The 27380-nt window shown below is 33.6% G+C and overlaps 1 protein-coding gene across 2 annotated transcripts in view; it reads left to right on the forward strand.

Moving 5' to 3' along the window:
- BCKDHB (branched chain keto acid dehydrogenase E1 subunit beta) overlaps positions 1-27380 on the forward strand; it is a 188895-nt gene that overhangs the window by 129831 nt on the left and 31684 nt on the right. Inside the window, exon 9 of one of the 2 annotated variants that reach the window (XM_045843192.1) lies at positions 7871-7957. The exons of the other annotated variant lie outside the window; for it this stretch is intronic. Coding sequence (XP_045699148.1) covers positions 7871-7957 — 87 coding nt within the window. The remainder of the gene's footprint in view (positions 1-7870; positions 7958-27380) is intronic. 2 annotated transcript variants of the gene reach the window in all.

The following is a 27380-nucleotide window of genomic DNA, read 5'->3' on the forward strand; positions in this document are numbered from 1 at the left end:
AAGGTGTCGAGCGGGGAAAAACAAGGTGGAGGGCCTTGTGTTTGCCGCCTGTGGTGTACAGAGTTTCAATTAGGGAAGATGAACAAGTTCTGGAGATGGATGGCGGGGATGGTTGTACAATGGTATGAATGTGTTTAATGACACAGAAGTGCACCCTTAAAATGGTTAAAATGTTAAAAAATACAAATAATAGTGTCTATATGGAATTTTCAGTGAGTTCATAATCTTCATAACCTAGAGGCTAAACTAGGCAAATGAGTTATTTGTGAATTATCAACCTCTTCTCCACTGCATGCAATATGAATATAGCACCATGGTAACAAAACCATATTACTTGAATAAAGGTAAGGTGCTTGAATTAACTAATAATAAATGTAGTGGGATGCCACTGTCATTGATCTTTACTGTTGGGTCGCATTCTAAATTTGCCAAGTAGTGTGTAGTATCTATTGTACTCCCACTTTCTCACTTATTAGAAGAATATAAGCATATATACAGTAAAGTTTTAGTTAGTAGTACCTCTGAATGCTTCCTGCCATAGCAAACTCCGAAGACAAAGCCCGAAAGAGCTCAGGATGGAAATAAGAATAGATGTAGAAGATACAATACCCTAATTATGTTTCAGAAGTACAGCTCAATTTTATAATAGTAGTCCTTGCTAATGATTTCTTTAAAATTCTGTAACATGGAGGTCAACAATATTTATACTCCAATGACATACTATAATTTCTTCTTTTCATAAAAAGGAACTGATAGAGTTGAAGCAGATATTAAGTACCAGTTTATGGAAACATGTTAAGTCCTGCTGAAAAATGATAGGGTGGCGATAAGAATGAAAATACACAGACAACTTGAAAAATGGCTATTTCAATCTTAAAAAAAATAGTGTTGGCAGAAAAAAAAATTATATTGACTCCTAGAAGTAGTTAGGCTTTGCAATGATATTTAAAGTAATGGGGTTCCCTGACTGGTGTGGCTTATTTGGTTGGACTTTGGTCTGCAAACAGAAAGGTTGCCAGTTCGATTCCCAGTCAGGGCACATGCCCAGGTTGTGTGTTCAGTTCCCAGTCAGGATGTGTGCAAGAGGCATCTGATCAATATTATTTCTCTTTCTCTCTTTTTCCTTTCCTTTCTCTCTACAATCAGTAAACAAAAAAACAATCCTTTAAAAATATTCACAAAAAACTAATGGGGGAGGTGGGAAAAGACTTCTAAGACACATTTATTTATATACTTACCCATGTTTAACTACATATCTAATAAATGTCCATCAATCCAGTACAACACCCTTTCATCATGAGATGTGACCTGTCGTCAGTAGGAAAGGAAATTTTATGTTCAGTATGAAGGAAAGTGTACATTGTGTATGTGTGTATATTCCAGTCATGCACTTAAAAATGTATGTAAAAATAGAAGCATGTTTTATACTGCTAACTCCTTATTCTACAAACAATCTGGAGTAGGAAATATAGGTGGAAAAAGTTGGCTCAGGTAGTCCTCTATCAGAATGAGAACAATGATTAGAGCTTAGTTTTTAGGACTTCCCTTTTAATGTCATTCGTAGCATGATTAGTCCCTCTGAAGAGCTTGAAGACCTCAGAAAATTGGAGTCTTCTCAACGATTCATTTAAATCACTGTCTGTATGCTTTTATAAAAAATACTATAAAGAACATTTAATGAGCATACACAACCATATATTAATTGTTATGGTTAGCTACAGAACCTTGATACTTTCTGAATTTTGTGCTCATGAGTGATTTAGAGTCTGCTGGAGGACATAGTATAGACATACCTGCACACACCCTATGAAAAAGAATACCCTCCAAAACAAAGACACGGAAGATTCTTTGTCCCAAAATAATAAAGTGCATATCTGTTATATGCTATATTCCGCAGTGAGTACAAATATAAATAACACAGAGTTTCTATCTTCAAATTTGTGATTCTGAGTGTGTTTGCAAGGAATAAAAAGACAGATGTCCACAGGGCTGTCCTATGACATAAATTAGTAGGGTTCCTAACCGGAGGTACAGCAGTGAGTGCTGCCTTGACCCTAGTACTTGACTCTTGACCTTGTACCCTGGTTTAGGTTTCATAGAAAATCCTTGCATTGTCAGCTACCTCAAATTCTGTTAGGAAATGGTTGCTAGAATATAGAATGTGAAAAGGAAAAAAGGAAAAAGTTACCACGGGGTTTAAATTAGGGAAAGCCTACTTGGGGGAACTGTGGAGAAGGGACTGTGTGAGATGGGTGTTAGGGAGGGTTAGAATGCCTGCCAGTTTGGGGAAGGAAGTCAGAGACGAGAGAGCAGGGGTCGCATTCACAGACGAGCCTGACACGACTGGAGCCTAGAGGGTCCATGAGGAGTCAAGCTGGAAAGGTAAGATTGATGGACAGAAACACGTTTATCTGATGTTTGGAGGTAGCATTCAGAAAGATGTCCACTTCTCATTTTTGCCAAAGTGGTTTTTCATAGGCTATTCAGTGTTTCAGCTCTGATTACACAAATCATTCAGGCAAAAATGAATCAGTGAGGAAGTCTGAAAGTTTCACGAATGGGTGAATAAATGGGTGATAAAACTCTGAGGATTTAGGTTTTCTCAGTTTACACCACTTTCCTACAATATCAAAAGTAATTGTAACTTCACTGCTAATATCCTTGCCAAGATGGACTTTTCCGAACTTTCTCTGGAGCTCGTGATTGTTATTTCTGTTTTAGCATTGGCATCTCTCCAGTAGAATATCAGCTCATAGTCTGATTGTGTGTGAAGATCGATGATTAACAATAGTTACTAGGCGTATATTAATACATTTGTTAGCCTGGGATTAATTTTGAGTTTTTTTTGGTTAATTTTTCTAATGCATTTGGTTACTAAACAAGAAAACATTTCAAAAACCTAATTCATTTTCAATAATATTTGAAGCTAATTAAAATTATATCTTTAATTATAAGTTGTATAAATAAATATTAATGGTTTTGATTAATGAAACATAAGCATATGATTTTACTATTACTTCTGCTCATATGTATTTATAAGCAGATTTGCTTTCAAAGGAAACAAAAAGGGTCAGTTTTGATGTTTCTCTTGCTTTTCATTAGCTTCATATTTAGACAGAAAACATTAGAAGAGGTATAAATTGCCTATCTGAAGTGTTAGTTTCCTGTTTACAGCAGTCAGAAAAGGTGACTGAACTTGGTATTGGTCAGGCTAAAATGCTCTGTAGGAAAAAAAATCTTGCTATATATTTTGAGTAAACAATAAATACGACATATCAATATATTTGTTTTTTTAATGTCACTGTTACACTTTCAGGCATATGCAAGCTTAATGGTCTGGCTGTCTGAACCATGTTCTCCTCGAATGACAGTTTAACAATTTTCCTGGTTGGATTGTGTTAAAATCTTTAAAGGCTACATTCATTAAAACATGTGTTCAATGTTTGGACAGCCAAAATCTGTGCAATAATTTTAATGGAGTATAACTTAGCAATTCTCCTGTTACCACAGATATCTTATTGTTAAAGCTACATTAAAATATCCTCAATTTGGAGACTATTATTTCATATTTAAATTGTTATGGGCTGTGCTGAAGTATACTTTTGCACTATTTGAAAAATAGATTTTGCCAAGAAAGCAATAATTTTGTAAGTTTAATAAGCACATGCTTAATATAGTTAAATTATTTTAATAAATTTTTAACTAATTAAATTTCTTGAGTGTCTACCATATTCTGAGCATTGTGCTAGATATTCTGCCTAGATAACTTGAAATTATAGCCATTAGTAGTGGCATCAGGGTAGGAGACAGACAATGGGAAACAGTCATGAAGTAGCCCAACCAGAAACAAGGCACCTTCGGGGTTCTGTCAGAACAGGACTATCGTGACGCTTCTACCGTTGGCAATGTTGTACTCTTTGGACTGTTCAGATTTTGATAGCTCCTCTTATAATAGTATTCTGTTGTTGTGCCGAAGAAGGGGACAGCTAACTAAAACAGTGAAAAAGACTGAGATTTCTTGGGAGAAATTCATGGCAGACCAATGTGACTTAGCAGCCTACTGGCTGTTTCACTCCTTGCCTTTTAGAATTGTTTTTTAAGTTTTCTTGACACATCTTTTTGAGACCCTGTAGGGAGAAAAGCCCTCTTGTTTTATGGTAGAGGACACAGAGAACGTTTATTGACAGTCCAGTCTTAACCGGTACAGTCTTCCCTGGTACCTTTGTCCCCTCTAACTTACTGGTGCTCTTTCTGCCTGAGGCCAGGTTCCTTGGAGTGGGCTTTAGTGGCAATAAGTTGAAGAAGCAGATACTGGAAAATCCAGCCTTTTGTGATTTTTGCTAGCTTTGATAAGTTCAACTTTTACATTGACAAGTTATTTCAACCTTTCCAATTGTTTCAATTGGTGAGATACATTTATCACAGAAGAAAACTTGAAACTTTAAAATTGACTTTATTATAAAAGAGAAAATCACTTGTAAAGTATTATTTGTATTTATAGTTATTTATTTAAAAAAATTTAATAGCTATCTCCATTGAAAGGCACAATATTCATTTTTACTAACTATGCCAAAATGCAGTTTGGCTAGAAAAATTTCCCAGCAGTTACATATCATTGTCCCTCCATGTAAAAGGTAATTTTTGAACGTAAAAATGCCTTTGCGGTTGACAAATGTGTATAATCAAAATATCTAATTAAACCACAAAAATAGTAACATTCTCCTCAATTTTGTATATTTGTCTAATCTAACTATAATAATAACAGTGTTACTAATTCCCAAAGTGGTATAGAAAAGAGGCTATCTTCAGAAATTTTAGCAAATTAAAATTGTGAAGAATAAAAAGCATATACCAAGTCGAATTTATATTATACCTTACAGAATCATTGAACTGTATTTATAGATTCAATCTTTTAATGATATATGCTAATTATCTTTGAGGGTGTGACTTTGAAACATCAGTGTTATTTCTAAATTTTATCAATTTTCAGAATTTTTATGTAATTTTATTTTATATATTTTAATACTTTTCAGATATCAGAGTTGATTTTAAGAAGCAAAAATGAAACGCAGGTACTGTCTAAACTAACTGCAGTAATCACTGTAAAGTGCTGAGCCCACAGCCTCACACAAAGGGACTCCCATGGCAGTCGCCTGTTTGTGACTGTGATCAGTACTTCCGAGTCTCCTTGCCACACCCTCTCTCACTGGTGCGTGCACCATGGCCATTTCCATAAACTCACAGCAGCGCTACATTTCATTGTGCCTGCACTGCAGCTCTTGCTGTTTGAGAAATTTCTGGAATTTTTTCTGTAACTCTAAGATCTTAACTCCTGTTCAAGAACACATAAGTTTATATAACACACATACAGATGTGTTGAAGACTTCACCTTCTGTGATACCAATAGCTTATTTCCCACTTTCTCTAGTATCCAAGAGCTTGTGGGTCAAGAGATGAGTGGGATATAATCCTGACCTGCAGCAGATCATGAAGAGACTGTCATGGGAAGGCTGCCGGTTCCATGTGTCTTTAGTGTGCCTGTTTGCTGCTGGAGTTTGGGTTCCCTAAACTCATCCTAAAATACCATGAAAAACAGCATGTGTTTCTTAAAGGAAATTATGACTTCAACATAATATGTATTTGCCTGTGACATTAATTCAAATGTTTTCCCTTTAATTTTTATTTATTGTATACTTATTGAGAATACTTCCAATAATATAAAAATATTTTATATAAAGGAATAAACAAAAGTCCCTTTCCTACAATTCCTTTACTGTCATTCCTCATGAGAAATAAGTTTTGGTATTTTGAAATGAATCCTTCCAGACTATTTACACATGTCAGCGCGTTCTCTCTCTCTCTCTCTCTCTCTCTCTCTCTCTCTCTCTCTCTCTCTCTATATATATATATATATATATATATATACACACACATATATAAAATCAATAATTCAGTTTATTAGTTTAATTAGTAATGTTTTGTTATGCTATTTGCAACACTTTAGAAATAGTTTAAAAACTTATTTCTGTTTTAAAAGTGTTTAGTTAAGATGCTAGCTATGTTTGTCGGTGCCCTCACTGCTGTGGTGGTTGCTTTTCACAAAATGAGATTATTTTTCTGCAATTTGCTTATTTTATTAAACATATGTGCATTATTTCATGTGCTCAGTCTTCTTAGCCTTTTTCATGGCTGTGTAATACTTGACTGTTGATACATGTTGGTTTATTTAGTCTTTCTCCTTTGGAAAGACACTCCAGGTCTCTGGATTTCATCTATGTACACATCATGCTGCATGAACTCCAAGGCCGGAAGCTTTTGTCCTGGGTACAGCTGTGCTTTAGCTTCCTCGTTACACTCTGTAGGCTATAGGGAGCCTACACTGTCTGCCTAGGTTGCTTATTGGCCTTAAGGGATCATTCTAAAGGCTGTCATATGATCTTGATTGGCTGCAGCTCAGAGTATCAATTCTGTTGTGTGCAGTCTTAAGGCAACAGTAGCACTTTTATAGAGGTTTCATTTGTACCTCTTAAAAATACAAGGTGCACTGTCCAACTGAGATGGATTTTAGTTGTCATCTTTAGACACTGTCACATTGGTAGAAGTCTGGGTTTTTGAGCTGTCAGGAAGATCTGATTGTCAAATCTGTCTTTTTTTTTAACTAGTAATTTTTAAAAAATCAGGGCATTTTTAGAGAATTCTTTGAGACTACATTTGTGTGTGATTGCAGAATATTTTTGTCTCTTTATGTTTTTAACCAGGTGCATAGAAATTTAATTTGTGACTGTCATAAATGGAGTAATTAGTCACTGTCATAAAAATCCAAACACCAGTATTCCAAGGTTAGCATTTTTTTGGGGGGTGGGTATGGTGTTCATAAAATTTTATGTTTTTCAGTCACTATTTACTTAGTAGCTACAGTAACTTATTTTTGTCATGGCTACTAGCTATATCTTAGAGTTTAACATATGCTGGTTTAAAACTGCTGCATACTTTAAAATTCTAAACTCCAATTGCCTAGAATGAAGGGAAAATTAATTTATACACATATTTTGCTTGGAAGATTTTATTCCATATTCAGAAGTAGTATTGTAGAATTTAAGGAAGGTGATAAATGATTGGAAATGTAGAGGAGGATATACCACTTCTCTTTGGTAATACTGTAATTATTGAGCATATTTTAAGTAATAACTGATAATAACTTGCTGTTGATTTTAATATTTTTTAACTTCCAACAGAGCGGGTATCCTGTGATACCATTGCTATACTCCCTGATTTATTATTGTACAGAGTATATTATGCACAGTGTGGACAACCATACCGAGCTGGTATTGAGAACACATCTTTATGATTTGTGACGTTTTCAGTGTTAAAATAGAGTTGAGATTCTGAACCAGGTTTTAATGCACATGGACAAAGAAGGTTGTAAACCTTGTACTTTTACAATGATTTCTTCCTTCCAGGACTCTTCAAATATCTGGTAGCATGAGCCAGCTCCGCTGCAGCATTTATGTGCTATTTTTATGTTTTCCTTCTCCACAAAACAATATTTCCTAAGACTTTATGGTTATATGCAAATATACAATATTTTATAATGAAATGCATTTTTGGTGACATACATAGAATTACAAATCTTATTTTTATTTTGTACTTGTATTATAAACTATATTAAAAAAAGTTTTAATGTGCAAAAGTCAAATGACTGTCTGGTTGAAAGAGTTGTGTTGTAACTTATTTGTCCTAATAATGCACTACTATTTTTTTATAGTTTATTGAATGTAAATAATTTATTTTTATTCCTTAATCAAAACTACCATTATATACTTGAAATGATGTATTCTTTTCAATATTAGGTTTTCCTTGTCTTTTTCAGTCTGTAATCAAAACAGGACGACTGTTAATCAGTCACGAGGCTCCCTTGACAGGTGGCTTTGCGTCGGAGATCAGCTCTACAGTGCAGGTAGAGTAACTTTTTGGCATTGGTTTTAACATTTATGTAATTGCATGTGTATATTCCAAGAAAAAATTACTTGTCACAATATATAAAAGAATGCACTTTTTGGAAATGCATATTTTTCATTTGACTCCACTGTCTTTTAGTTAATGGTGTAAGTACATCATCTAGAAAAGAAACTTTAATGTAATAAAAGCTGAAAATTCCATTATAAGAAGAAAATTTCAAAGTTTAATAAACTAAGGTCAGTTATATTTACTAACAGGAAAACCCTTTTAAATTTCAATGTAATATTTCTTGATAAAACTTAAACTTATTATGAAATGTATTATAAAACTGATCTTAGATTCTCCTGCCCTCACCTAACAAAAAAATGAATCTGTCAAAATTTAATAATGTGAATTCAATAAATAATTTCAAAATCAATAATTCAGTTTATTAGTTTAATTAGTAATGTTTTGTTATGCTCTTTGCAACACTTTAGAAATAGTTTAAAAACTTATTTCTGTTTTAAAAGTGTTTAGTTAAGATGCTGCATATCAGGAAAAATTTTAATACACCTCCTTATAGAGAATTTTTACTTAAAACTTTTATTCACATTTGTATCACACATTTGAATAGGATGATTTACTGGTAAATGATTTTCATTATCCCTAACTCTTAAAAAACTTACATAACTATTTTAAATGTGAAGTATATGCATTTTAAACCTAAAAAGCTTTGCAGTTTGTAGGCACTTTGCTTTTCTTTATGGGTATTATTAAAACCCATATAAATTGAGAATTCTTTTAAGAGTGCATATGGTTTAAAAACCAGATTCTGATATATTAGAAGTGGTTTTTATTTTTAAACTTTTAATTAGTAAACAGTGATTTCTACCAATAACGTACCTGTAAGTTCTAATTGAAACCACTAAATAATTTTAAATTACATGAAGCAAATTTAAACATGTTTTTAAAGCTAGGTCAAAATAATCCAGAAGTAGATTCAGAAATAAAACGTATTATTATTTTCACATGTTATTTATAGATCTGTTGTTTTCCTATTTATTATATAAATTAAAATTTGAAACATACTGTTTATTATATAACATGACTACCCAGTATTTATTGTGCATTTTATTCATTGAGCAGTATAATGTACTAACTCTGTATAAAAATGTATGTTGCAGAAATAAATTATTTCAATAACAAGATGCTATTTCAAGTTAGAGGGAAAACTGGAAAAAGAAACTGGGGTGTTATGACTCTTGGTTAATATGTGGTCCACTAAGCCCTTTGAAGTGACAGTGTCTGGCTAACAGAAAGAATCTTCATTTGACAGCCTTGTTTTGTTTTTTTCTGTTGAATGCCACCTTATTCTTATCTCAAAGATATATTTGCATTTAAATATAAAGGAAAAACAGGTAGAACATATATAATTCCTTTTGTGAAGTTAGCTTTTTCTAAGTGTGCCTTTTAAATTTGATTTTCATAAAATGTTAGTGAGCTGCAATAGAATGTAACATATTTTTGAACTGGAAAGGAATTAGAAAGATTGTCAAATCTAGTGTCTCTTGGTCCTGAATAATATGTGGATTTGTGTTAACAAAAAAATATTTCCTGGGCCCCAAGAATACATGTATGAATTCCAGTTTGAGGAACAACATATTGCATGTTAAACACGGTCAGCATAAAAAGCTAACGTCAACAAGATCCTAAACACTTGATTCAAGTCAGAACCTGAAGTTATGTGATACTAGTAGGTGCTAAAAGTTGTGAAGGAGATTATCCAGAATATAGTTGTATTTATATCATAACATGAAGACACCAAAACAAAACAAGACACTGTGTAATACTCTCACACTCCTAAGAATATGCTCAGAGATCCTCAGACGTCTGCCATCTGAGAAATCCTGACCACCTAAGCCAACCATATTCCTTTTTTTAGTTAAGCATTTATTGTTCAGAGTGCTTGTGACTTACCCAGTTTAAAAAGGACAGTGGAAGCTCTGGGGATGGGACAAGAATACTGAGTAAATACTGTATATGTGCATGTGCAGTTTCTGTTCAAAGCCTCCATGCCCTCCCAGCCTTCAAGGGGAAGGTAGCAGTTTTAGATTCATTAAAAAATGTTCTCTGTTTTCCATGTTAAAATTATTCAACTAATTAACCAGAAAACTAATTAAAGCAATAATGTAAAATTTGTAGGGGGATCTACATTTGGTATTTGGGGAATTAGAATTTGACTTATTAATGTGAGTGAATTTGAAAATGTTCGCAGTTTTGCTAAACTCAAATTTTATTTGCACAAATGAAAGTGTGAAAAATGAATTTTAATATAATCAATGTAGTATCCCCAAAAGTTTGCCTGCTGGCTTTTATGTATTGATAAGAGAGAAAATAAAAGAAAGTTAGATACCTTGAGAGATTTTCTTCTTTTTTTTGGAAATAATTATTGCATATAATTTAGAGTATTTTGAATAACAAATCTACTTTTCAGTAATTGTTTCTTGCACACATTCAACTAAATGCAAGGTACTATAATGAGCAATTTCTTCATGGAAGGTCTCATTCCCAATTAAAATTGAAGCTTATATCAAATTACCAGTGTCTTGGGTTGTTTAAACTGAGATCACTTAAGTGGGAGGTGCAGCTGCTTTCACTGTTTAGAATAAGCCATATTTCTATATTTCTTTTTGTTGTGTATAGTTAGTAAGGTTAAAAACAATAAAACAGGGTTAAGATGTTTTCCTTGGGATGGCAGAGAATAGGTGCACAGAGAACTTTTGATTGTTGTCTTGGCAAAGAAGTTTGAGATTATGGATAAAATAATGTATAAACTTGAGCACTATTGATTAAAAGAACGAATTATTATTCTTATTGTGTCAGTGAATTTAAATTTTATGTGAAAGTGAGTACACACCAGATCTCCACAAATACTATTTTGTGGAAGATATTTAGTAACTTTAAAAGCTCAAGGCTAATCTTACAAAGTTGCTCTTAAAAATTATTTTAATGATTGTTATTTTATTATCAAGTAAAATATTTAAAATATTGAAAAATATTATTTTATTATATTTTAATCAATATACTGATTATTAGGAATAAAACTACTGTTTTTAAATACATTCATATCTGAGAGCATGATTTTCTGTTTTTCTCAAATTCTGCATATCCATATTAAAAATGAAAAATTGTAAAGAATACAGCACTATAAAGAATATTGGTTTAAAGTTATAGTTGGTATTTTTAGGTAGAAAAATTATGTCATGCTCTATAAAATTGGATATCAAATAAAGAAACTTTTTTGCTAGGTGTAGGAAAATTTTGCTGGTATTACTATTAAGATTATTTTTAGTTATAGAGATAAAATATGGAAAGAATGAACAGAAGATACATTTTTATTTTATTTACATAGTTTCCCACTTACTGCAGGTGGCACTTCTATTATACAAGGAGTTCAGTGTCTGCATCTTAAGTTCGTTCATGTCTGTTGCCTCTTTTTCATAGTCATTTATTTTATTATTTAAAAAATTTTTATTGTTAACAGTCTAAGTTTGAAGTAATGTTAAATTCTTAAGAATGATTAAGAGATTACTTTATGTTGAATATAGAAATTTTTTACTTATATTTGTTCGTAGTTTCTTGATAAAATATATGCTTACAAAAAATCAAAACCAATACATTGAATTGAAGAACTGCTTTGCATTTCTGTTGGATTTAATCTGAAAGTTAACTGGGAAGCACAAGCTGAGGTCTGGTATATTTGGCTCCCCTCAGGGGAAGATTTCTTGGTCGGTCATCCAAAGCTTCACTGTCTTTTCCCATCTAATTTTACATTCCCATCTGTTCTCATTTTGGGGTGAGGGAACTTTTTCCTTCTTTCATTTGACACACACACACACCAGAACTTGGAGATGTGCTTCTTTGAGGGAGTTATGCATCCCATATTGCAGCCTGATTTGTGGAAAAGTGCAAAGAGAGGAGTTTAGGTAATTCATTGACCTCATTGCATAGTTTGAGCAAAGATTTCATTGTTTCAGAAAATTATATGAATTAATTTTATGTGATGTATTCCTCAGCTCTATGTGACCACAGCTGTAAAAAAAAATCCTTATTGTTTAAGAAAAAGGTGTTAACCTCATCTATTTTAATATTCTTCCAAATGAATTTATATGTTCTAGAGTACAATATTCAAAATAGGCATTATTTATTTAAATATTGAGACCAAGTAATTTGTGGTATTTTAACAACTTTAAGCTTTAAATAACATACTTTTTTTTAAGCCTGGTAGAAACCAACCTTTTTTAAAAATTAATTTCTAACACATTCTCATAATAAATAAACCTTTAATCTGATAGGCTGTGATAATAAAAAAATGTTTTTTCTGGATTCAGTGCTTAATAAGTGTGCCAAAAATTTTAGGGATTGGATTGGCTCAAAGGTTTGAATTTTTTTAACACATGGAAGCAATAAGTCTGTAATAAAGAGTCCAGTTGGAGAGGATGGTAAGTTTCCATACCATTGTTCCATCCTTTCTGTGCGGTCTTTTTTCCTAGAATAAGAATGCAGAAATTGTACATACCGACATATAAGGTAATCATATTCTAATAGTCTTTGAAGATTTTTATGGGGTTTATACAAATCATTGTATTAAAATTTTTCATAGTTTAAAGTAAAGGGATTTTGGTTTTCTTATAGTTTCATGTTAGAAAGTATTCTACAGAAAGATTCTATCTAATGAATTAACATTACTAGCAAATTTATAAGCAATCTTAAAAGAATTAATCTGAAGAAGAGGGAAGGTCCTAAGGTCCTAAGTTATTATCATTGTGGAAATATATTTAATCAAAATTACTATGTTGATAAAGTAAGAGTCATCAGAGAAAACTATCAGAGTAGTAATTTGATGAATAGTTCACTGCAATTTTGTAATCTTAATTTTTTTTAATTAGTAATGCAAAGTGTTTGCTGATGGCAACACATATCATAATCAGGAGAAGTGCACTTCTATACTAAAATTTATTTAGATGGAGCCAAAGCATCAGAAAAGCAGTTTAACACAGAGTGTTCAGATATAGGATGGCCTTTAAAATAGCATTTTGCCTTAAAGCCTCTTGAATGTTGATTACACAAATAGATTTTGTAGCCATAGATCCATCTGAACCAAAGACTGAATTGTTCAGGGATACAGTGTGGATGGGGACACTAACATCACAGTAGTTCAACCCATGTTACACTCTTTTGGCCTCCGCCTTGCCCTGACCACACCATGTCTCTGATGATGGCTCTTTCTCTTTTGCTCATTAGTGTAAGTGTGGCCAAGTTTCTTCCGTCAGCCCTCTAATTCTCCTAATTTTTCTTTTCCTTGGGTGAACTCAAACCATTTGCATGGCTATTCTTGAAACTTTTAAATGAAAATTTTGAAAATTTGTTCTTGAGTGTTAGACTCAAAATGCTAACTTCACACTCAGTTTGGTAGTGATAGGAAATTTGTATGATAAAATAGTTTATATGGAAGGATTTTAACATGAAAGCAAGAAAAGGTAAACTCAGCACATGGCTGACTATCTGCTAGTTTCTAGAAATCAGCTTATATCACAATGAGCTCTATTTCTCCTCAACTTTTCCTGGACATTTTAAACATCTTCTTTAGCCTATCACATTTTATCACATTACTGTTCATTATTTTCTTAAAACACACATCAAATTTTGTTCATTCTCTGTTTGAAAACTTTCAATAGATCTTCTTCGGCTATAGAAATAGATCTTTATGTCACCATTCAGGATCCTCATCTCTCCAAACCAATGTTTCTAGTGTTATTTCTCACATTTTTTAATGACTCCAGTGTGCTGAGCACACAGTTCTTTCAACCAACCTTTACTGAGTGTTCTGTGTACAGCCTTAACTTGGACATTTCATTCAAGAAAGAGAGTCCTTGTTTTAGACACACTCAACAGTTTAGTTGAAGAAATAGTTGCTAAACAGATAATGGTCCTATGCGAGGATAGAGAAATATCCAGAAGACTATGGAACTATAAAATACTTAGTCATCTAACCCAGATATGACAGCCAAATTAACTCTTGGAGTAATAAGTGTGATCCTATGAGTGAAGGTGGGTGGGGATTCCAGACAGGAGACATAATATAAATAAGAAGGCAAGAGAAATATTTGATATTCTAGGAGTTAAGGAGAATTTGGTACAATTGAACAGTAACATGTGAAGCATGTTGCACAAGGTAAGGTTCAACAAGCAGGCAGGAATTAAATCTTAAAGAATCTTATATGTAATACTGAGGAATTGTTTTTGCATAGAGGAAGTAGACATGATAGAGTAGAGTCCGCTCACATAGAAATAAATCTAGTTCTTCCATATAATGTATTTAAAATACACTTTATAAAGTTCCTGGCAAATAGGAAGAAGTAGAAACTAAAAAAACAATATACATCATTTAAGGCAAAATGGTGTAATTAAAGGATTTTAAGCAGGAGAACAACATTAAAGATTTAGAATTTAGAAAAACTCTGGCACTATGTTGAGGGTGCATTGGGAGGGGTGAGGCAGGAAGTCCTAGAGATTAATTAAAAAACTGAGTCATTTAGGTGAGAGATTCAAGGGTCTTCTAAACAGAGGACATGGGAGTGGGATTGGAGGGAAAGATGGATTTTAGAGTAGGAGGGAGACTCTGAAAGACTTATGACTGATTAGGGAGCAATAGGATAGGGACTGAAGTGGGTGACAGGCAGGCAGGAATGCAGAATAAGGCTTAGCTTGGTTTCTAGGTTGGGTGGTTTTTGAATGGAGGTGTGGTTACTTCACTGAGCTGGGGAATATCATTGGGAAACAGATTTAAGCACATCTTTAAGGGAAGATTATGAATTCATTTTAGACTTGTAGGATTTGAAATGGAGATGAAAATGGGTCTCTGAAGCTCAGGAGGGAACCTAAGGTGTAGGAAAAGATTAAGGAATCATCATGAGGTGATGGCTGAAGCCTTGGGGATGGGTATGACCACACAGGAAAGGGATAGTCTTTCCAAGGGAAGTTTCTGAAAATGTCTCTAGTTGTACCAACATTTAAAAGGAAGACAGAAGAGTGAGATGGAGTGGCTAGAGAGAAGGAAAGGAAGAAGAGAGAGCCGTCCCAGAAGACATTCAGGGGGAGTTTTATGGTAGAGTCTGTGGGCAACAATATTAAATTCTTTCAGACTTTGTCAGGTAAGAGTGACAGTTGTACCTTGAACAGGAAGACATTGGTGACTTCTATGAAAGCAGAGGAGTAGCTGGGTTGGGACCCATGCTGTGTTTGGGCTGGTGAGTGAATGGTGATTTGAAATGAGGAGTATAGAAACTACTGTTTCAACAAACATGACCTGTTTTTTTTATTGTTAATCAGGTACAGTTGTCTTCATTCCCCCCACCCCCTGCCAGTTTCCCCAACCCCAGCCATCCCCACCTCCCACCCTTGATCCTGTCCCCTTTGGCTTTGTCCATGTGTCCTTTATACATGTTCCTTGACAACTCTTCAACAAAATGACTTTTAAGGTAAGGAGAATAATAAAGTAATTAGAAATGGGTTCAGTCTCTTAATGCTATTTGCTCAACATGGAAGACTGTTTTCTCAATTTGAACCCCTCCCTGGCAGCCTCCTTAATTTCTCCCTCTCTCAGCCTCATCCTCTCCCTTCTACGTCCAGCCTTTCTAGCAGTTGGGTTTTAAATGCCTCTCATATCTGTCCTTTGCTTTCCATTCCCCTGATAAATTCTAAATGAACTAAAAAAAAAGAAAGAAAACGTAAAGAAAGCTCAACCACAAAACCTAAAAGAAAAATGTAGGAAATAACTGATACTGAGATAGTAAGAAATTTTTGAGCAAAAAATAAAAGCAATAGGATCAGTCATATTTTCACAGATTAATATATTTGCATTAATGAAAATTTTTGAGTGACAAAAAACAAGCACAACTGACGGATTGACAGTTGGGGAAGTTGGAACACAGGACAGCAGGTTAATATGTGTACTGTATTAAACATTCTTAAATATCAACAAGGAAATTACTAGCTCCTTTGTTTAAAAGGTCAGAATCAGATTATTTTTAGAATATTAGTGGCCAGTAAACATGAAACCATATGCCATTTATTAAGGCTAAAAATACAAATTTCAAAAATGAGTTATCAGTATCATTTGTTACCCATAAGAGTGGCGTTGCTCAAAAATTAATTACACAATATTTAGCATTGAGATGATGCCAGGCGAACACAGATATTGATTTCTTTTTCCTGGAACTCAGTTCAGGAATGTGGGGTAAGACTCCCCTGCTCAGGAATTCTAGCAATCATCACTTCGGTGTTGCACACGGAAGTGCATGAGAGCATTTCCCTCCATGTCGTTCATCTGATAGGAAAATGTTTGAAACCGTGTTAATGACAACAGGAGCATAGATGAATAAATTGTGAATGTGTAGATTTATTAGAATCATTAAAAGAATAGTCAACAACACCTTATTTGTATGCACCCATATAATATTATATGAAAAACTCACTCTGCTAACCTACAGGTGTTTTTCTTGCCCAATTTTGTGAAGAGAGAAAAACCATGTATATTTTTCTACGCCTGGGAAAAAATAAGACTTCTATTGAATATTTTCCTTCAAATTTTTTCTTTATTTTCTGTGTACATATAACTTAACAATAATTAAAGGCTTTGTTATAATTAGATGTCTCTCCCACATGGCATGATGAGTCCTATAGTTCTTCCTAAATTGTTTTAAATATGAAAGCCCATTTTTCTCATTATGGTTGATTTTTACAATTTCATATTTTGTTTTGACACAGTTTCTTAATCATGTACATTTGAGTTTTAAAAATTGTCACTCACAGTGATACAGATTACTCAGATTTGTGATGAGAGATAGTTTTAAAACCAGTGAAACTGAATTGCATAAACTTAGTTATGCTGCAGGACAGTGCTGTCCCCCACATGTATGGTGTATTTGGTTCGTCGCTCTCATTGTGAAAGTGAAAGCAACCTTATACTGGGATATTCAGAGTACTTGGTTTTCCTCTGTTAATTGGTCATCGATAGTGAGACTAACAGTGCTAGCATGTAAGGATACAACCATCGGATCCCCTGCTGATTTTCCCTTCCTTCTTTTGATATTAGCTTTATGGTGGATGGCCATCATTCTTTCTGAAATCTCCCTGGACATAATCCAGTCAGAAAGAAAGTTGTCCTTATTTCATCTCTCTGGATAATGATGAAGTACCCCAGTTTCTCTGACGCAATCCTTCCTATTTTTCTAGTCAGGTGTAGTTGCCTTTGAATTGACTGGTGCTTTCATATTACCTCCCTCTTTTTTTTCTCCCTTTCTTTGTAACCTCTGGTTAGCATTTGGTTGTATCCCTCTGGTGGCATCCCAAGACCATTCCTGTCCATCTCACTTAAGAATGACTGATCTGCCAATTGGATGGGGAAAATTAACTCTGCTAGAAAGTTTGAAAGGAAATGTGCTCAGCTGGAAAGAGTATGTGGATTCTTCAGTAAACTCAGTTTTGAAATAGCACCTCCTCAGAAAGGCCCTCCTGAATGCCCCATCTGCAGTAGCTCTTCAGCCCCAGAGTCTTCCTTCCTCACATGATTCTGTTGAACTGTTCTCATAGCTCTTGAAATGTCTTGTTTATTTAGTGTCCTTCCCCAGTCGAAGGCAAGCTTCATGAGCTTGGGGACCTTTTCTGGCTTGTTCATGCCCGCAGTTCTGGGGCCCAGAACCATGCCTGGCACTAAGCGGGAAGTGAATGATGTAAATTTACATTGCCCTCCTCCACCCTGCCAGCTGCCAAGCATCACGGTTGTTAGGCATTTCTTGGAAGGAGAGTGATGTTCTTGCTGGTTTATGTTGTATATAGATATTTCTAGTCATAAAGACTGACAGGTTGAATTGCTGCCCTTTATACACCACCACTCCAATTTGACCAAAAACCAAAAAGATTTATCTTTGTAAAGTTACTGATATTATATGCTGTTATCCCTCACATATTTACTTTGTATCGTTTTGACAGCGTTACTTCTTTTGAATAATCAGGTGGTAAAAATCTGAGGCTAAAGCAGACACTGACAGTTACGTAGTTGCCAATGTAGTTTCATAGAATAAATAAACTATTAAGTGAGTACAATGGATTCTCTGAAGGAAAATATTACTTTCTTTAAAATGTTAATGATTTCTATAATTTGATACCTTTCAACTGTATTTTAGTACCTGAAGAGTTGTGGTTTCCTCTTAGAGCAGTAATTCTTGAACATCTGGTTGTATTCTCAAAGAAAATTAGTATAATTGGTTTAACATATTTCATTTCCTTGTTTGGTGTGAAATATTTCAAAATATTTTTTAAAAATATACAACCTGTCTTAAAAGTTTTCAAACTGTAATAAGATTATTTAAAATTTTGCAAGTGAGAGAGCCTGTATCCATGACCTGTACAACCCTCTTGGCTGCATTGTCCGACATCTTAGCCAAATACGGAGAAGCATATTACATTTGTAAAGAAATGTTAGGCATGTATTGTAAACGTTGTATTCACAATCAATAAGGGACTGGGTTGGCCTTCGGGAGACAGTTAAATTTCACAGCTAGTTTGTCATGCATTTTGGTGGGCCTTAAAGTTGTTGAGAGCACATTTTTTTTGATAATTTAGTGTGATTAACTTTATAGCTCAAATTAGTTTATGTTTTATTAAGGGATTATCGTCTCTTTTTTCAAATGAGTTCACAGCTCACCAAAACATCCTTGAGTTTAAAACAGACATTAAAATAGAGATTAACTACTGCTAATGAATTTTCTGCTCCATTTGAATCTAAATATTTGTGAAAATTAAGACATTACAATCAGCAGTTACTGCAAAAAAAGCAGTTGAAAATGAAAGCTATAAGCAGCAATCATCTAGTTTATAATAGCTCTGGTTTTTTAAATGTATCAATATTAATAAAAGTGTTCAAGATGTTGGTTTAGTTTGCAGAAATGACAGAAAATTTGCATTTGATTAGGGAAGTGTTGAATATTTGATTTTTCTTTCAAGTTAATATTAAAAAAGGTACTTTAAATTCTTGATCCATTTGAAGATAAACTTTTGTTTCAGTCCTTGAGAGGATCATATAATATTTATTATTAAGATAGTTCTGTTGCTGATGGTACCAAGAATCTGTTTGTTTTTATCAAAACTATTAGGTGAAAAGTATAATTCATGACTATTCTTTTAAGAATATCTAAATATTTATGTTTTAAGAAGTACCTTGAGATGACCAACATTTCAAAATCCACATTTATATCACCCACAGTCATAGTTGTGTCATTGTTTAAAACAATGATCCTGATTATTTCCTATCTATTGAAAAAATTAGTTTGCCCTTTTCATAGCTACATTTTTGCATTCCTTTCCTGGGTTGTTTTTAAATTCCTATCTTAGAATACGGAAAGTATAAAATACTCACTATGCCTGTATCCTTTGGTGCTCACTGAACCAGTTAGACAAAAATCTGTTTTCCCTGAGATGATTTACATCATTAAATTCTCTAGCACCATTTTTTCCTTTATTCTACTAGTCTTTTAAAATACCAAAGCTGGCTCTATATTAGCAGTTAACTTGGAACTTACTCTTAACCTTTATAGCTTGTTATTGAAGAATCTTCTGCCTCTGTACCCTGATAATAAATTTGTGCATTATTTTCTTAACCATGAACTTTTCTGGGCATAGATTTCTATCTGAGTGTGCATTGCTGATCGAATTGAATGTATTTTATGAATAGTATTCCAACATGACACAGTCTTAGAGTTTATTAAAACCAGCTTTGCTGTAGCAGTTCCAAAAACATTTACTGTTCAGGTACAGTAAAATAATGAAGTGTACTATATATAACTGTTGATAAGATAGCCTTTTAATATGATGGAATATTTTATTATGTATGCAGCTATCATTTTGCCTAATAAATGCATATTCATTTTAATAAAACTCATGTATTTTATAAAACTAGGACCCTGACTACCCTGTGTTTGCATGGAATCATGGGTAGCATAGGTGAAGCTAAGTCCTCATATTAGGGGGCATGCTACCTGGGTACCTTCTTAGCTCCAGAGAACCACAGTATTTTTTTTTCATCCTTACTCACTTTCCTCCCTCTCTTCCTTTCTTTTTGCCTTTCTTGGCAGTTTTCTCTGTGCTACCCTAAGCAAACATGTGGATCTTTGCAATAAAACTATAGTTCTTCTCTCACCTTGGACAAACTAAGCACTATTCTAGTACTTTGTGTTTATGAAAGCCTTCTTCATTCTATTAGGCAAGAATTAGAAGTGTCCTGTAATACTGGAAAAAGGTAAAGGAATGAGGTTGGATGCAGGCAAATATTTTCTTTTTCACCTGGTCGATCACAAAAGTTATAGAATTAATAGCATTTGAAAAGCATTTTTAAAATGGGTCATTTTTCAGTATGAAGTGTAAAGAATTTTTCCTCTAAAGAATATATGAATTAACTTTTTTACTGATGGTTTTCTAAAATGGTATAATGGGATAAGGTGTTATATATGAAACTTCTACATTGTTAATGTCTTCCAACAATATCATAGCTTACCATAGTTCTAATACTGCTTTTAGGGATAATTTGCTAAAGTTGAAATGAGGGGCATTATTATGACACATTCTTCTCCAAATCTGAAATGCAGACAAAAACAACTGGGAGGGACCGAAAAACATTTTTAAATGATTTCCCCTAAGAGTAAGCCCATTTTTCATTCTTTCTTCAGAACAAATGTCCTAAAAAAAATTCCATTTTGAAATGCTGGTTGTGTTATTTGAAAAACTTGCTTCTTTGTTACTTAAAATTGAACAAAATATTATTTGTTCATTGTTGAAGAAGCATTTAGCTAATAGTCTGAAACAGAGTTATCTGTACCATCCTCATTGTGTTACCTCTATTAAAAAGATGAAGAACCAAAACGTGGCTCACTTGCTACCAGCTAATGAATTTGTTTTTCATGGAGATACAGCCTCTAAAGTAATGTTTTCTGACAGGATACAGTTTCATGTTATACAAATAGAAGTGCTTCCCGTGACATATTGAGAAGGGTAGGTGGGGCCTATCAGGTGAATACCAGTTTGTTTGTTGAAAGTCTTTTTGCTTACAACTGTGAAGCTAACAGTCTCTTTTCTGTCTATAATATTTTAAAACTGTTAACTATTTTATAGATAAAAATATAAAGTCCATATTATTTTATTTTGCTTTTTGCTGCCATAGAGGTTTAGAGTATGGTCACCTATAATAATCTTATCTTTTTATGCTATGCAAGTCAAGCATTTTAAGTGTGGTTTCATATTTGCATTGGTTTTTATGAAGTTTTTGGTCATCTGTATGTTAAATAGAGCTGACATCTATATTAGAGTTCATTTATCTAGAGAAGAAATATTTGGATACGTATAGTAAATGACCACAAAGTTGTAACTTCCATGTCAGACTAAGGAGAAGTGATCTGTTAGGGAGCAGGAAGTTAGACCCACTTCTGTTTGTCCAATTGTTAAAAAAAAAGTTATTCCCATTTTGGCCAATTTCCATTACTTACTGCCTGAATAGAAAGCTTGTCATACAGACAGAGAGGACTTATTTTTGCGAGCAAATCCTACAATTTTTCTTTTGAGTTTTGTAAGTGGTCTCTTGTGAATGCCAAAACCTTATTACATACCTTTTTATTCTGCAAAATTGTTTAGTTCTGTTATCATGATATAATCATCATGAAACATGTTGAGGACTAGATGTTTGAAATGCTGACTTTTCTAGTAAAGCCTTACATTGCCAAGTAGGTAAAAGAAGCATTTTCTCACACAGCACTATGTGTATCTGTTACATGTCAAGGTAAACCTATTTGAATTTTCTAGCTAATCAGACCTTGAAAACAACAGCCAGTTCTATCATTAATTGTGCTTTTATATTTGTTTAGCTTTAAACTATATTGTAGATGTGTTGTTTTCAGTTACAGTGTAAAAGGATAATGGAAAATATATAAAGTTGTGCTGAAACAAAATCCTGAAAAAAGTGAAATGAGCTCTGCTGTGAAACCACTTTGCAATGGAACAAAGCAACCTGGTTGGGGGGTTGGGGAAACATCTGTTGGGTGGCAGCCCTACTTATGTTTGAGATTCACAGATTATCAGTGTTAGTGTAAATGGGATGGTGATGCTTGAAAAAGGGCAGCATTTCTAGTACGCATGGCAAGGGATGTAGATAGGAGTTTATTTTACTAAAACTAGGAAGTAACAATCATACAGGAAAAAGTCTTCACGTAATATTACCAAAACTCAAAGGGTAATTCTTTGTATCTTATGGCTTCAGTTAGTGAGATTTACATACCCCTATGTCAAGATCCATGTTGAGGTAATGCTACTGTAATAAATCTAACAGACGGAGAAAAGAAAGTATTTTCAAAACTAGCTAAGTCCAATTATGAGTTATAACTGAGTAAGTCTGGTAAAAATAGATGATACAGAGACAAAAGAAACTAAAAATTAGGGCAGAACATAGGCAGTTTTTAAAAATCCTAGAGAATGTCTAACCCAACTTCCTACTTCCTGTGCTCTGATCTCGTGCATACACATGAGTGTGCCTGCACGAACCTACCCGTGGAACAGGCACCGGCTTTTGTGGAAAAAGCAGCAAGGCCTAGAACAAGTTAAAAAAAGACTCTACAGATAGTCAATGCTGCCTGTAACAAGATCTCTTTTGCAAAAAACTAGTCCACAATAAAGTGAGAACTCTAAGAGTGCTGTCTCCCTGCCTTCCTCCCCCCCTTCTCCTTTCTTATTTAATAGAAGTAGAAACTCTTCAAATATTAACATCCTTCCTTGGGAAGGTCAGTCCTTCTGTAAGTTTGTTCATCTTCTTTTATTCATATTATATATATATTTTTTTCTTATCAATTGATGATGTTAATTGGCTTTTCTATTAATGCTTTTTGTTAATAAGTCAACCTGCTGTCCATTAGTTCTTTCTGTTTAGGAAATTGCACCAATTCATAAGGTGGTGCTAGAGACCAGTTTTTTCATTATTATACAGAGTTTTAGCTTCTTAGAGCTGTGTCTCTATTTTGCCTCTGTATTTATTACACAAATAACAGAGCCACTTAGGTGGGTCTCCAAGAAAATATCATCAATAGAATCATCCTTAAAGGAGTGTTCCAAGAATGTTCCAAGTTTTTCAGTAATTTTTTAAAAACCTATACACTTTTAGGTTTTAAAAATGTAGCTAAGTAATCAAGAAATTCAATTACAGGTAATATGGGCCATTTAAGTGTAAACTAGGCATGTAATTAATTTGAAAGAGATACATTTTTTCTAAAGGGTTTTTTTTCTCTTAACTCATTTTGTAACCATTTGTTACTGATTTGTTGGTATTCTGTTTAAGGACACTGAGGAATATAAAAGTGAAAATATGGTCCAGGACATAGGACCAACATTTTTTTATTAGTATTATGCCAGTCATTGTTCTGAGGTCTTTACCTGGGTTATTTAATGTACATATTTACATGCTTAAATAAATATTTACTATTAACACAGAACTGCTGACAAAGAATGATACTATAAAATAGGAACCACTGGCTTCTTTGTTTTGTAGATGAAGGAACTGAGGCACAGAAAATTTAGCATCTTGATCAAGATCACAAGTTAGTAGGTAGCAGCTTCCTAAATATTCTCCCAAATATTTAATAGAAGTGTCTTTAATTTTTACTAGAGATACTTTATCTTTTTTTAATATTTTATTTATTTTTAGAGAGAGGGGAAGGGAAGGAGAAAGAAGGGAAGAGAAACATCAATGTGTCGTTGCCTCTCGAGCGCCTCCCACTGGGCCGGCAACCCAGGTGCTTAGTCCACTGAGCCCCACCAGCAGAGCTGTTTTCTTCATCAGAGACAAATTTTAGGAAAACTTAGTCTGGGATCAGATGGCATTATTTATAACATCATAGTGGTGATATGTTGTCTTTATTTTTTAACAAATAGAAGAAATTTTCTATATAATTTTAAAAGGTATATAATGCAAATTTTTAAATACCAAGTTTACATCACTCATAGGAGATATTTGGCAAGCAAGTTCTTAGTTTACATTTCTTCAACAAATATAGATAACTAATTGTAAGATGATGTGTCTGCATGTTGTGAGCTTTGAGTGTGAACATTTTAATCTTTAATTTAATGTTCAGCTTGTAATGCCATTTCTCAGCATTGGTTATTAACCATATTTTATAAGTTGACCAGATCCTCTCTTTAAAAAAAAACAGAAATATAACTGAAGGAATCTTTTCTATATTTAATACGCTTTAAAAGTTTTATTTTACTATGCTCTGGAAGAACAAAAAAAGCAGAAATTTAAAAATCAGCATTAAATATAAGATGTGAAATATATAGCAAGTTAATTGTATACTACTTCTTTTTTAAAAATTGTTTTTATATTATCAGCAAATGTGAACAAAGGCTATGAGACCAATAAGATTCATTATGATGATATAAATACTTCGGAAAGGAATATAGATTTTAGTTTATTTTAGTTGACTCAGTTAAAAGTACTCAGTTACAAATAACAACATTTAGAAAGCACAACTGTCTGCTCTGTGCCAAGTAGTTTCTAGTCATTAACTGGTTTCTCTGGACTCTTTATGTGCCTGGTTTTTAGTTTTAGTAGTGATTATTTTATTTGGATTAATTGTTGAATAGATTTAATGTAATCATAAAGCCTTTAGGAAAATTGCATCTGACTTTATTTGGGGCATTGTAGTGTTTGAGGAGTTGCTAATTTGCAGACCTAGAAACTGGGTATTGTTTGCTGCTTAGGCAGAGTTTACAACATGAGCTCTTGGGAAAGGATCCTGTTACATCCTAAAGCTATAAATTTCCCTCTAGGCATAGAAGAGGGTAATAAGTTCCTTACTTCAGGTCTGTTAAACTCTCAGCTTTATTTTTAGCTTCCCATTGCTCTAATTTTCTTGTTATTGTACCATCTTTATATTTTCTATTAACTGTGCTAATTTAATTTAAGTGGAGAGAAGAAAATATGGAAATGGTGGTTTTTAAGTTAGGTTGTTTGCCTGGGCTGATCTTTGAGGGAAGTTAGCTAACCCCGTTTTCAGCCTGCACCATCATGATGAAGGTTGTAGGAACATCTAAAACGTCAAAGTGAGAAAATTGGACGTGACCTCCTAACAGCTCAAGAAAAACTGGATGAAGTCTACCACCATCTGTGAATGCTTTTGAGACTCAGTCATGTATTTTTCTTTACTCTTCTTCCTCATGCCTCCCAATTCCAGATCTCTCTCTCTCTTTCTGAACAATGTTTTTCTTACTTACAGCCTTCTAGACATTTACTTTTCTGCCATATGCCTTTAAAATGTAATTATTTCATAGGCCATTGTTAAGTACCATTCCAGGGGCTTTTAGCTGTTTGGTAGAAGTTTGGGAGTACAGCGTGACCAGTGACTGGGTTATCTTGGTCTTAACATGAGCAGATTTCACTTCTTAAAGAAAGCTGTTGTTGTTTGAAAATGTTAATGAGTACTTTTTAGAAAATACAAGTTTCATATTTCAAGTCACTTATGGTGTTTTAGAAATCATAGCAAGCAGTCATTTTTTCTCCCAAGATTCCAAATGTCTTTAAGGTAACAGACCAATTCTCTAGTGTGAAACTTTGGCCAGGTAGTTATTAGTTGGAGGTATCATGAAGTGATGCTGTGTCAAATACTTAACCCATGCGTTCCTCAGGTCAAGGTCTATTTACTGTGCTCTACCTCTCTTCAGAAATTTGAAGGAGGAAATGACTTGTCATTAAAGCAGATCAGATACATACATTATGGATTTCTAATTTTATTGCTGATTGACATGTACAAGAACCTAATGCTCCATTTCACTTAAGACTAAGGCATAATCATACTTAGCATCATTGTTTAGGCAATTTGATTAACATCTTCATTAAGTTGGAATAATAATTTTATGGGGGAAAGGAAAAAATGGAACCAAACTGAAGATTATTTTATATGAACATAGAGGAATATTACAAAGTTTAGAAAATAGTCTAAAACTTTCTAAAGACAAGGATAAGTATAGTAATAATAAGTGATTAATTCAAAACAGTTACCATCCTGATAAGACAAATACTTCCCCCCACCCCAGTTCACAGGCTGGTGCTCCATCCACTGAGCCACACCAGCCAGGGCTAAATTACATTTTTAATTTAATTTTATTATTCTTTACATTGTTTTCCAAGTACAGTTTTCTGCCTTTCCCCCCTCCCTCTCCCCACTACCCAGCCCTCCCCACCTTTCTCCCCATTTCCACCCCCTACTTGTTGTTGTCCATATGTCATTTATAATTGTTCCTGCAAACCCTTCACCCTTCTCTTCCTTTATCCCCTCCCCTCTCCCTTCTGATCACTGTCAGCCTATTCTCAATTTCAATGTCTTTGGCTATACTTTGCTTGCTGGCTTTTCTTTTGTTGATTAGGTTCCTGTTAATGGTGAGATCATATGGTATTTGTCTTTCATCACCTGGCTTATTTCAGTTATCATAATTTTCTAAAGACAAGCATAAGTATAGTAATAATAAGGATTAATTCAAAATAGTTACCACCCTGATAAGATCAAATACTTTGAGTTGTATTTGTGACTTGTCAAGAGTCTAAGAAAATGAACATATCAGCATTGCCCTGGTATTTTCATAGGTTCTTCATTTGTAAGGAGCTTTTGGCAGGGCTAGGTTTTCACTGCTGTTAATTAATTGTGTAGTTCTGACTTTCCTAGAACAATAAAAATCACCAAAGTTAACCAAAGAAGAAAATGAAAATGAAAATCTTATAAAAGAAATTAAACCAGTAACTTATCTTTTCTTAAAGAAGTATCAAGCCCAGTTTATTTTATCGCCAAGTTTTTCTGGAGTTCACTGTTTTACACACAGCCTCTTATATAAGACAGAAGAAAGAAGCTGGCCCATCTTGTTTTATGGAGTTAGTATAAGTTCAGAACCAGACAAGGACAATTCAAAAACAAAAAACTGTAGGCCAATCTTGACTCATAAGCTTGGGTGCAAAGTTTATATAGCAAACTGAATCAAAAACATTCAAGACCAAGTCAAATTTATTTTGGGAATGGTAGTTTAACAATAGACATTCTATTCATGTAGTTTATTACATTACCTGAATAAAGGAAGAAAAACTATGTAACCATTTCAGTGGATACAGGAAGAATATTCAATAACTTTTGGTACTTACTTATCATTAAAAGAAAAAAAATTCTTAGCAAATTAGTAATTTTGTTTACCTGATAATGGTCATCTACCAAAAAGCTACAACAAACATTACATTTAATAGTAAATGTTGGAAGCATTACTTTTAAAATCAGAAACCAAGAAACCTACTGTGAATAATTATATTT

The sequence above is a fragment of the Phyllostomus hastatus genome, unplaced genomic scaffold (assembly GCF_019186645.2).
Source record: "Phyllostomus hastatus isolate PE091 unplaced genomic scaffold, TTU_PhHast_1.1 phas_contig_40, whole genome shotgun sequence".
Classification (NCBI taxonomy): domain Eukaryota; kingdom Metazoa; phylum Chordata; class Mammalia; order Chiroptera; family Phyllostomidae; genus Phyllostomus; species Phyllostomus hastatus.